The following is a 12,972-nucleotide window of genomic DNA, read 5'->3' as shown; positions in this document are numbered from 1 at the left end:
ATTGAAAACACTCCCAAAAACTTATCTCATTTGTTTTAATTGTTTTAAGGTTGCAATCTCCACGTGGCTTACTGACAGGCATTTGTTAAAACTGGTGGTTTGTTGATGTGCATATTTTGTTTGTGGCAACAGTTGATTATGTTATGTGTATGTTTATGTGAAGTTAAGGTGAAGTTAAGGTGAAATAATTAAATGTACCAACTGACAGCAGCAGTGACGTAGAGGTGGTCAAGAACGAGGCTGAAAGTGATATTGTGAGTGTAAATGGAAGTATATGTCTATTTATTCTGATGAATGGGTAGAAAATAACAGTGCACCGAGTTTAGAAGATTTCCCAGGAGTTCCTGGCATAACAGTTAAGACTTGATGAACCTCAAAATATTGAGTAGTAGTGCTTATTTTTTGTGATGATTCCTTTGAACTTGTTGTCGAGCATACAAAATTGTATCACCAGCAAACTGCTTCATCACACAAAATATCCCCTAAGAACTTTAAGTGGACTGATGTAACAATACAAAACGATCATTTTCTGCTTTGTTTATATTGATGGGATAGGTAAAGAAAGTCATACTGGAAAGACTACTGGTCATCTAATCCCCTCATTGAAACCACCATATACAATGATTAGAAATAGATTTGAGCAGATACCACACCAGGAAACATTATTAGGACTCTTACCAAAGGCCTCTTGTAAATTTCACCATGAACAGTACAAGGTTAGTGAAGCTCAACTTATTTGCTAATGTGCATGCCCTGTAGCAATACGTTACACAGAAAATGGCCGGGCACAGGGGATGAGCAGTGTGATGATCACCCGGTCCGCAATGTATTAATAAATTCTTTCATTAAAACTAGTCTGGTCTACATTATTTCATATTACCTAGATAGCTTAGCCTGTAATATTGAGTACCCTTATGAATCCTTGAATATGAGGACATCGAACGATCCAGCCCTGAGGTAAGATTCACATGAGTGGTAAGTATGTTTCAGCGCCGAGGCAGAGTCAAGAACCCAGTTGCCACCACATCATGCCATACAAGAGTGCAATACCAAGTGCCAACAGTTTCACTTCATCTCTGCAGCTTTTCTGTACAACACCAGGTGCTCAACAGCAAGCAGGGATTAAAATATACACAGCTGTCACAATACATGGTGTACTTCAAAAACACACAGCACCTGAGAAAATATTTTGAAATATCAGAGGATGTGGTTTGTGGAATCAGTACAGCAAAAACTAAGAAGAGAAAGAGGTCAATCACAATTGTGGGAATACCAAGAAAAAGTTTAAACTTTAATTGTATCTTCAAAAGTAATCCAAAATTTTCAGCTAGGCTTAAAGCTGGTACAATTAAATCTGTGTTTGGAGGGCACTAAGAAAGTATACCATGGGCACCATATTGGACAGGCCTGCATTAAGTGATGCACAAACAATGGTGGTTCAATAGGCTGAGATGGGAAATTTTACTACACACACCAATCCAAGTACCTTAAAAACAACGCCGATGGCAGCATATAGTAGTGACTGTTCTATAATTAATTCTTACTTGATTATCTACTTCACTGAAAGCCTGTATTATTATTCCATGCTCCCAATCTTCTGGGAACTGCTTCCCTTTCCATACACTCTTGAGCAGCCTGTATGTCTACTACTGTCATCTTAAAAGTGTAGCTGCCTTTATCACACCTTGTGAAACTTCATCTATTAGCACAGATTTCCTCACATTCATCATTTTACCAACCAGTTCCAACCTTGCCACAGCAATGTCCTTCTCAATTTCTTCTCCTATTGGTTGGATATCTCCCTTCTTTATTTTGCAAGCTACAAAACGACTCTTTCCCTATCTTTTTAATTCTACTAGTATTATCAATATTACTCCATCTTTGTCCTTCAGAAAAATTCTTCATGTGGTTTACAATTCTATATAACAGTTTCTTACTATTGTTCAGATCATCTCATTGCTGGGCAAACAATTCCCTGTTTCCAAACACACACTGAGTACAATATATTAACATGTACTTACTGCCCATACTGACTTAAGCAGCAGGCTCATAGACAATGACTGGAAGAAAGGATGCATATATAGTTACAAATACAAAACATTTGTTACTGGAATCTATAGTTTTCTACTTATATGGGGTTATGTGGATATGATGTGCATCAAGAGTCACCTGTGGCTAAAACTTTTCCCAGATGTTTGTTAGTGTATATCAGTATATTCCTAGAAAAAAATATTTTTCACATGCACATTTTACCATTTCTATGAGAGAAGTTACTCATAACTTTAATATTCAAACGGCACATTTTACCTGTAAATGTCATTAAATTATCACTTGTCATCTTCTGTTATGGATGAATAACGGTGGCAACTTATAAAATAATGTATAAACCAAACTAGGTTTCTACAGTTCAACCAAAAATTGCTTGGAATTCCCAAAGGGAGGGAACTGAACTAGGCCTTCAGCCACTATCATCATCTGTCTCGATATCATACAAAGGTCAAAGTGCATAGGGTGTTGGTCGACTGATGATTTTCTCATATCAGCATTACTAGACCCATGCACTCAGAAAATGTGATCAGCATAGGTTTTTACATCTTAATAATAATGTTACTGATTTTATATCCCCATTAACTACTTTTACGGTTTTTGGAGATGTCAAGGTGCCAGAAATTTGTACCGCAGGAGTTTAACATATTATCTGCTGAGAGAGTCAGACGGGTATAAAATAAGACAAAAGAACATGTGATCAGGATAGATTTTTACGTCTTAATAATAATTGTTACTGATTTTATATCCCCATTAACTACTTTTACGGTTTTTGGAGATGCCAAGGTGCCAGAAATTTGTACCGCAGGAGTTATTTTTATGTGCCAGTAAATCTACTGACATGAGGCTGACGTATCTGAGCAACTTCAAATACCATCGGACTAATCCAAGATTATTATCATTTTTTTTTTTTTGCTAGTTGTTTTACGTCGCACCGACACAGATAGGTCTTACGGCGACGATGGGACAGGAAAGGGCTAGGAGTGAGAAGGAAGCGGCCGTGGCCTTAATTAAGGTACAGCCCCAGCATTTGCCTGGTGTGAAAATGGGAAACCACGGAAAACCATCTTCAGGGCTGCCGATACTATCTCCCGGATGCAAGCTCACAGCCGTGTGCCTCTACGCGCACGGCCAACTCACCCGGTAAATAATAATCCAAGATTGAACCTGCCAAGGTGGATCCATAAGGCCAACACTACCATCTGAGCTACTCAGCCTGGCTTTTTTTTTAAATCAAACTTTAACATATTATCTACTGAGAGAGTCAGACGGGTATAAAATAAAACAAAATGAGCAAGTGTATTTTATGCGTATGTGTACTGTGAAATATTATTATGCACCGTAGTTTATCTTAAGTTTGGAAGGAACTATGGGAATCCTCAGTGATTTCTTTCTTCATAAGCAATCCAATGAGTAGTTTTATCTGTAGTTGGGTAAGTGTATCTAGAAAAAAATTACATTTCTTTTTAAATTTTAAAGCATGGAGCATTCCAACACTGTGCATCATAAAGACAAGGAAAAGAAATATTTGCTGCCTTTCCCCCCACTGTGATATGGCTGCCTCGTCTTCTATAATTTTATCATAGGAGAAGGAAAACTGGATGGTGTTATGCATCAAATGTCCAAGTACCAAATTCTTTTTGGCTCCATCTGGTAGGTAAAGGTATAAACTTTATATAGTTTATTGTTCGGAAAATGAATGTTGACCAAACACCAACACCTCAATCATTAAATTATAGTGTTGCATCAAGTGATTAACCGCCATTTCCGAGTCTGAACTACGTTATTTCGTGTTGTATGTAATTATGTAGAATACTGGTTTGGAACATTTTATATGAGCAATTTATGGTATAACTGTCCGACTCAATGGTTAAATGGTTAGCGTTCTGGCCTTTGGTCACAGGGGCCCCAGGTTCGATTCCCAGCAGGGTAGGGAATTTTAACCATAATTGGTTAATTTCGCTGGCAAGGGGGCTGGGTGTATGTGTCTTTTCATCATCATTTCATTCTCATCATGATGCGAAGTCGCCTATGGGCGTCAAATCAAAAGACCTGTATCTGGCGAGCCAAACTTGTCCTCAGACACTCTCGGCCCTGAAAGCCACACGCCATTTCATTTCATGGTGAAATTCTAATGTTTAAAAGCATCTGTTCTATTAAGTCGTAAAACTGCCAGCATTTGTGAAAGAGATCTGTAGACAAATATGATCAATATACACATGATGTGGTATTTGACAGAATATAATCCTGTACTTAAATGAGAAATAAAATTTGTTAAAAAGTACCATATTCTACACTGCACTGAATTTTTGAAGCCAAATCAAATCCCTAAATGACAATTTTGATGGTTAGTGAAGTGATGCAGAACAAAAGAACTAAAGGAACCGCAATAAATCATCAAATGAACAAGCGCCATTATCTGAGTTTATGACAAGATATTTAAAATATCACAAACACTGATATATCAAAAAAGAAAAAAAACATGGTTTTATCTTCATTTTTGTAAATAATACTTTACATTACACAAGAACAATGAATTCAAACAAAGGATTTTGGTTTATATACGTATCTTAAAATCAATTTTTGGCGCTTGTTCGAGTGATGCATAACACCATCCAATTGTGACCAATGAAGTAATAAATACCATGATGTAGGGCAGTCGCAGCTAAGACTTGTGCCACACACGCACCTCAGGAACGAAATTGCATCTGCCTGGTAATCCAGCTACACCTCATCACTGCGATATCCTGTGAAAGTGTGTGAGAGAGACAGATACATGCTCTAAAGTTGTGGCCGGATTGGGTAGCCGAAGGTGTGTTTATGGTGAAAATATATCAGCATTCACAGCCTTCATAGTGAAACATAATGTGACAATAATATTATGTATTTTACAACAACACTTTGCATACAAGCACAGGTATTAATTCTTTCCAGCAAGACAAAGAACACTGTGACCTGAGAAGGGATGCATTTAGTTTATTTACGTTAAACCCAAATGATGCTGGGACTGGGACATTCTGATAACAAGGGAAAAGAAAATGCTCATATTCATAAATGGAATCGAAGATTGAAAGAACTTAAGCAGCTTGTCTGTGCAGTTGAGACTGCTATTTAAGTATTTTATAAAAATCGTGCAAAATTCGATATTGCAGAAAAATATCCTTGAGCCGGTTGTTGCACTGATGATCTATTAGCTCAAACTGGAACTAATGAGAAATGTTCTCAAGTAAAGGCATGAAAAGTCTGATAAACACACAAGTTAATATAAATATTACACTATAACATACCTGTAAAGAAACACATTATTGAACAAGTAAACATGTAAAATAATGTGTATTTTTATTCCTTGTTTGATAATGTTTTTTTTTTTTTTACAGGTATGCTATAGTGTGATATTTATATTACCTTGTGTATTTAACAGACTGGAAAGAAGTTACAAATAAATTGACATCAGTCTTGAGCCCTTCGAAGTCTTAAAACCTCTTCAGAAGCAAACTGGCTGACAGTGTGGCAAGATGACTGTGCTGCAGTCACACAGCCATCTGCTAACCATTCCTTCCTCCTCTCCTCTCAACACCATGGCAGCTTTGTGCTCAACACACAAGTCGGGAGCGCAGCTGGGGCACGGGCAACCAACGGATGCTGTTTGGCCAGGCCCAATGTAGGGGATGTTTAGCTGGTCAATACATCACAGAATATTCAGTTCAACAAGTCTACATGTGTCATATAAACAGACAATAACCTCAAGACAGAATTCATACTGACAACTGAACATTACAGAATTCATTCATACAAAGTATATTCATTTTTCCATCTGACTCACAGTCAGCATAATCGGAGGTTTCCAATACGATGCTGGTGAAATTTTAGATGCATCATGAAGCAGTGCCCATAACCTAGCTGCAATGAAATTATTGCAGTGTGAGATGAATTGTTTGTCCTGGAAATTTATATATTTTTAGGAGACTGGCATCACCCAAGACAGAAAACAAAGGCCACAATATTCCCAACATTTAACAATTATCTGAAACTGAGATTTATATATGTATACTAGCAAGATACCCGTGCTTCCCTACGGTATTATACTGAAATTTATAATTAAATCCTTAACGTTTTATATAATTATAATCCGCTGAAATTCGCGATCTGACTCGTTTTTCTGAGAGATTACAGCAAAGTTCCTCCTATTTTTCAATCTTTCTTTCCAGGAATCAATTTCGTACTTCCCGGGCTAGGTTCAGGTATTCCACCCGGTCAACTGGGTTCCTAAATCTTTGCCATCTTTTCCTAAAAGCATTTTTAATATGTATCAAATCCTTGAGTAGATCAGGAGTGGTGTCGTCTTGGGTGCCTTGGCGGTACTGAACCCGCGGACGGACTGCATTCGTAGTAATTACCCGGCCAGGGCCCGTTTCCAACGCGGTCCGCACATTTTGACGACGGTCCAGAACATTATTATTATTATTATTATTATTATTATTATTAGGGTGGGTGATATTAGTTGAATTTAGGTTATTTTGATTATTATTATTATTATTATTATTATTATTATTATTATTATTATTGACGTTCTGGACCCCACAGCAAAATGCAAGACCGCTCCTTGGCGGTAAATTACATCTGCTGTCATGTCATTACGGACAATGTGACCAGCACCATTGTCGCGCGTAGGGAAGTGCGCGGGATTTCTGGCAATACGAATGATATACTTCCGTGCATTATTGACCTTATTATAGTTGTGAACAATTGCACGGTCAATATAATTCGTATCGTTTATTTCAAATGTGTTTAAATTTTTATTTATATACTAGGAAAATCTACTGTAAATTAATTTTAAGTTCTCCAAAGGAAAAGATGGCTCTTGGAAACTAACCCAAGAAAGATTAAAAATGAACGGTTTATGATTAGAGTAGTAAGTACATTATGAACTGTAAAATCAAATTGGTTTTTATTAGATGTACGTATCCACATAAAATTAATTCAATTAATTTTTTAATGCCTTCACCTCCACCCCCCTTCATTGGATTTTCCGAGAATACGTATTTCTTTACTTTTAAAAAAGATTCCAAATACCAATGTTCACATCTGCAAAATCTTTCGTTTTTGGGATAATAATATCTTCATACAAATATTTCAACTAATTTTTCAATTCCCCCCCCTCACCCCCCCCCCCTTTAAGTGGATTTCCGAAAACAAAGACCACGTATTTTTTTTATTTTAAAGGAGATTTCAAATATCAAAATTCATGTCTGTAACATCTTCAGCTTCTGAGATATCAGCATCGTAATGAAAAGAATTCAACCCCTTTTTCATTCACACTTACCCCCCCCCCCCACCCAAGTGTTTTTTCCAAAAACAAAAAGTATATGTTTCTTTATTTTTAGTAGAGATTAAAAATACTATTTTTCACTTTCGTAAAATATTATGTTTTTGTGATATACTGTAGAAATGCTCATTTCAAAATTTCACCCCCTTTTTAGTTCCCCTTAAGTGGAGTTTCCGAAACCAAATCACCTATGTTTCTTTACTATTATAGGAGATTCCAAATACCAATTGTTACGTCTGTAACATTTTATGTTTCTGAGATATACTGAAGTTATAATCTTTCTAAAAATTCACCCCAATTTGTCACTCCCGTTTAACCCCCATTAATTGGATTTTCCAAAAACAAACAATATGTGTTTCTTTGTTATTAAATGAGATCCCAAATACCCATTATCAGGTGTGTAATATCTTCAGTTTCTGAGATATAAGTATCCTCATTAAAGGCATTAAACCGCTTCTTCACCCTTTTTCACCCCTCCTATTGGAATTTTCTCCGAAAACAAATAATACTTGTTTCTTTATTTTTAAAGGAGATTCTAAATACTAATTTTTACATCTGTAAACTTTTAGTGTTTTGAGATATAGATACAGTCATTTTAAAAATCACCCCTCTTTTCACCCCCCCATTAATTTTATTTTCCAAAAAAATATGCGTTCCTTTATTTTTATAGGATCTCCCAAATACAAATTTTCAGGTCTGTAATATCTTCAGTTTCTGTGATATAAGTATCCTGATTAAAGGCATTCAACCCCTTTTCCACCCCTCCTATTGGTTTTCTGAAAACAAAAACATTTATATTACAATGTAGGTGCTCGCTAAGGGAGGATTTTTGGATATTCTGTCGCCAAGGGGGTGAAAAGAGGGGTGAATTTTTGAAATGAGTGTATCTATATCTCAAAACTTTAAAAGTTTACAGATCTAAAAATTGGTATTTAGAATATCTTCTAAAAATAAAGAAACGCATATTTTTGTTTTCGGAAAATCCCAATAGGAGGGGTGAAAAAGGGTGAAAAACGGGTTGAATACCTTTAATGAGGATACTTATATCTCAGAAACTGAAGACATTACAGACCTGAAAATTTGTATTTGGGATCTCCTTTAAAAACAAACACATTTTTTTTTTTGTTTTTGGAAAATCCTATTCATGGGGGGGGAGTGAATTTTCAAAATGAGTGTATCTATATCTCAAAACTTTAAACATTTACAGATGTAAATACTGGTATTTAGAATCTCCTTTAAAAATAAAGAAACACATTTTTTTGTTGCAAGTGATAAAAATCATTGTTATCCGTACTGAAGATACTGAATGTAGGATGATAAAAGGTTTGTTTTGTCACCTATTCAATACATATAAATTTGACAATTTAGGAGTTTATTATTGATTCCACTTGAGACATGTTTCGCCCTTTATTGAGGGCATCATCAGTCAACTTATCTCCTCAAGGCAAAAATCAGGTACCAGGTTAGTAGTTGACATGCACAAACTAATGCATATTATTAATACACATTACAAAAATAAGTATGAGAAACAGTTGTACAATAGTAATGGTTTAACATATAGGTTTATAGAATAAGAAGTCAGCACCAATGTGTAAAATTAAAATAGAGTTCGGCAGTGGTGCTCTGGAGAACAGTTGACGCAATCATAGGAAAATATAAAGTTTTAAAAATATTTACATTATAACAATCAAGGGAGAAAGGGTGTAGTGCTCGGCGTTGATGTTTGTAACCAAAAATTAATGTCAATGGTTGGTAACTATACAGTATTTACGTTGTCCAATAGAACAGTTGAGAATAAGGTTTTCAAAAATATTTGCATTATAACAATCAGGGGAGAAAGGGTGTAGTGCTTGGCGTCAATGTTTGTAACCAAAAATTAATGTCAATGGTTGGTAACTATACAGTATTTACATTTCCAATTGAACAGTTGAGAATTTTACAATTTATATACATATTTACACAAACGCAGCTTGGTGAGCAAGGATATAAAAAAATTATTTTTTTTTAGTACCAAGTGCGTCAAGTTGTTTTAAAGGTTGGAAGAAGAATGTAGCATTGACATTTCAGAATATGCAGAGTGGTTTATCTTAGTTAAAATCACCGGGGGTAGGGAAATATTCCATAGCCAAATGAGGTTTTATAGGACTCAAGCTGAAAGTTGTCTGGTTGCAGCATCGAGATCGGTACAGAGACTGGTCAGTGTGGATAGAGACTCATGGGTATTCAGTGCGTTTGAATGGCAACAATGATGACAGTTATTTGTAGGTAATTGCTTATAAGGAATATGCTGCGGGTTGAAACTTTCGCTTATTCTTTTAGTTGACTTCTGTAGCTTCCAATGTTATGTGAAGACATCGGTGTGAGAAGTGCCGGTGAGACTAAATTGATATTATTCCGTGCAAAAAGTATGACGGACCTCGGGATGAAGTTATTGTTTTTTGTACTGGTCTGGTGAAATAGAATAGAGTTGCTTGTGTTGTGATCTGCGGTGGAGAGATTAGAATGTATACGGTAACTGCAGAGTCAGAGCGTTGTAGCTGGGATGAGGTATCTTCTCATTCCGACTGCGAAGAGGAGCCGTAGTGGCACGCCATTTTCGTGCCGATGTGCACTGGGTTCTGGCGTGTTGTTGAAAGTTTTATTGTATGAAGTGGATGTTATCTGTAATTGAGATGTTAACGGTATTAGTTGGTGTGTAAGAAAGGTTTATGGTAAGTAATGAAGAGAAAATGTTATGTTACATACCTGATGTGTCACTGAGAGGTAATTGTTGGTGAGTATTGGTGCACTATGAAAGAGGCTCAGTCGGTAATACACACATGCGGTTGGCAATGGCAGCGGAACGGGTGGAGAGTTTTTGGGGGGAGGAGCATGGACGGAGTCATGCGCAGAGGTGAGCTGTCAGAATGGAGGAAGGTAGAGTGGAGGGGCGAGCTTGTTGTGTATTGGGAGTGCTGGTTGATGTAGTGTTGGTTTGTTGGGATATATGGACTCGAAAGTTACGTGGATAGTATTGATGTCTTTTCGTTAATGCGGTGAATGTTATTTGCTTGTGTTGGGTGTTGTTGTGTTTTTGAAGGTCAAGTGGTTTTTATTTCTCGTGTTGTATCGGTGGGGTCGTGGTGGAGGGGGCGGTGCTTGGGTGGGAGGATGTGTGGGCTTGCTGTCATTGTGTGTGGGGGAATTGGTGGGAAAGGGAGAGGTGGGGGGTAGGGGGGTAAATGTCGACGTGCTAGGTGAGTTAGTTAATGTGGTATTGAAGATTTTAGACAAGTTGTTGCCTTGAAAATTCATTTTTTGTAGTAAGGTGGGAATTTCTTCATAAAGGGTTTTTTTAAATATCTATTATCTCGTTGAGGTTCTTGTCTTTATTGAAGTGTTGGTCTAGAAAGATGTATAGGTTCTCAAACTCAGTCATTAGTTTGCCTTTCTCAACTTTTTTTAGAATTTTTAAGTCTTGTTCTATTGTGGTGAAGTGGTGGCCAGTGTCCCTCATGTGGGTGCTCACTGAGGAAAATTTATTATGTTTTTGGGCATTGTAGTGTTCTAAATAACGGGTTTGGAACCTTCGGCCAGTTTGTCCGATGTACGAGGAGTTGCATTGTGAACAGGTGAGTCTGTAAATACCTGAGCCCGCATAGTGATTTCTTCTTGGGTTGACAGAGTTCTGGTTGAAAAATATGTTCTGGTTCGTGTTCTGCGTTTTGAAAGCAATGTTGACTTTGTGCTTTTTTAGGGGGTTGGCTATCTGGTGGATGACTGGATTAGTGTATGTGAAAGTTGCATATTTGTGTTTATTGGGTTTTACTGGGGAAAGTTTTGTTGTTAATTTTAGTTTTAATTTGCTGATGATCTTGTTGATCATGTTGGTGTTGAAGCCGTTGAACTTGGCAATGTCTTTTATGTAATCAAGTTCTTTTTTTAGATTGGTAGGTGAAAGGGGAATTTTTAAAGCTCTGTATATTAAACTAGTAAGGGGCTTGTTTGTGAGAGTTTGGGTGTAAAGAATTATTGTTTATAGTTAGTGGGGAGAAGGAGGGTTTTCTGTGTATTCGAAACTCAAATGCCTTGTCCATTCGTGTGATGTTGATGTCTAAAAATTTGATAGAGCCGTTGTCCTCATCTTCTTTTGTGAATTTTATGTTGTTGTCTAAAGTGTTTAGGAATGTGAGGATGTTGTCGCTGCTATTGTACTGTTTATCAATGATAACTAGTGTGTCGTCGACATAGTAGTTTTTGCTCAGCAATAATGAATCGGTCGGTCGGTCGGTCAGGACAAGTTCTTTTATATATATAGATGATTCCATAATATATAAATCAATTAAATAACAAATTATGTGAATGATATTAACATTTTCATTTACTTGACAGGAAGTACTGGTAATGTGTTATTTGAAACCGTCATTCATGTTGACAAGGGGCATGGGGGAGGAGCCGTATACAGGCGTATACAGGCAGAGGGAGGACAGGATGTCTTGGCCCAACTACAGAGTTTTTAGTAGTTTCTCACTGGATACTTTACCAGCCTGTTACTGCCCAGTCACATTCTACAGATGCCAGGTGTCAGCTGAAGTATCCAGGAATGGGTAATATATATAGTGTATATATAGATGTCAGTCTAGGTATATAGTTTAGTTGATGTTTATGTAAATGCACCATGCCAAGTAGAGGTTGTGTAAACAATCCCAACAATTTTTGTTACATATGTTGTAAGCACATGACAATGAAGCAGAGACGGAGTATAATGGGCTTTGTAAAATAATTTACATCATGCATATTTTGGAATGGCACTTGGAGATGAGGATAGAGCCTTTGTTCCCAAGAAGCCTGCATAATTTGCATAGAACAACTCCGTCGATGGGTAAATGGGAAAAGAATCTCATTTTTGCTCTTGCAAAATGAATGAATGCTCGTCTCTCCCAATCACAGATGACCTAACAAATGACGAGGACGTATTCATTTATTGTAATCATAACTAACACATGGAACACTAGAATTGATTGCCATTTTACAGGAGGAATGGAAAACTATACCTGCAGATCTCTATCAAAACTTAGTGGAAAGTCTTCCTAGAAGGGTAGAGGCTATGACAATGGCAAAGGGCAGACCTAACATCATACTGACACAACAGCAGCTCTATTTAAGCCAGTACTGACAGGTGTCTCGTTATTAAAGGCAATATATTTTACGTTGAAAAAACATAAAAATTCCGATACCAAATATTTTTCTTCCTTTTCTTTTTGTTAAGATTACAGAAATAGAGTTTTATCGAATGTGCTTCTCGATATGATGAATGATACTGGTGCAACAAGACAAACATAAAATAATCACTTTACTACAAACCACAAGATATATTTAGTCCTGTAGGTGATTTTGTATTGTATTAGAACTATGGAAATTCCAACACAAATGTAAGACAAGTACTATTACCTGCAATGAAAGTATGTGGTAACAGCATCTTTATCAACACGCATAATTAACCAAAAGTTTGGCAATGAAGGTCTGCGGGTCTCCAGATCCAATAACCAGTCACATTCATCAGCTGAATCACTGCTATCCCCTTCATAGCCTGAAACAGAGAAATCTCAGAGAGTATTTCT

The 12,972-nt window shown here is 36.8% G+C and overlaps 1 protein-coding gene across 1 annotated transcript in view; it reads right to left on the bottom strand.

Annotated features, from left to right (window-relative positions):
• The window catches only part of LOC136863623 (KICSTOR complex protein SZT2), an 874,751-nt gene that overhangs the window by 244,848 nt on the left and 616,931 nt on the right, over positions 1-12,972 (bottom strand). Inside the window, 1 exon segment of the mRNA XM_068226020.1 lies at positions 12,803-12,941. Coding sequence (XP_068082121.1) covers positions 12,803-12,941 — 139 coding nt within the window.

Source organism: Anabrus simplex, chromosome 2, assembly GCF_040414725.1.
Source record: "Anabrus simplex isolate iqAnaSimp1 chromosome 2, ASM4041472v1, whole genome shotgun sequence".
Classification (NCBI taxonomy): domain Eukaryota; kingdom Metazoa; phylum Arthropoda; class Insecta; order Orthoptera; family Tettigoniidae; genus Anabrus; species Anabrus simplex.
This window is presented reverse-complemented; position numbering and strand designations above follow the sequence as displayed.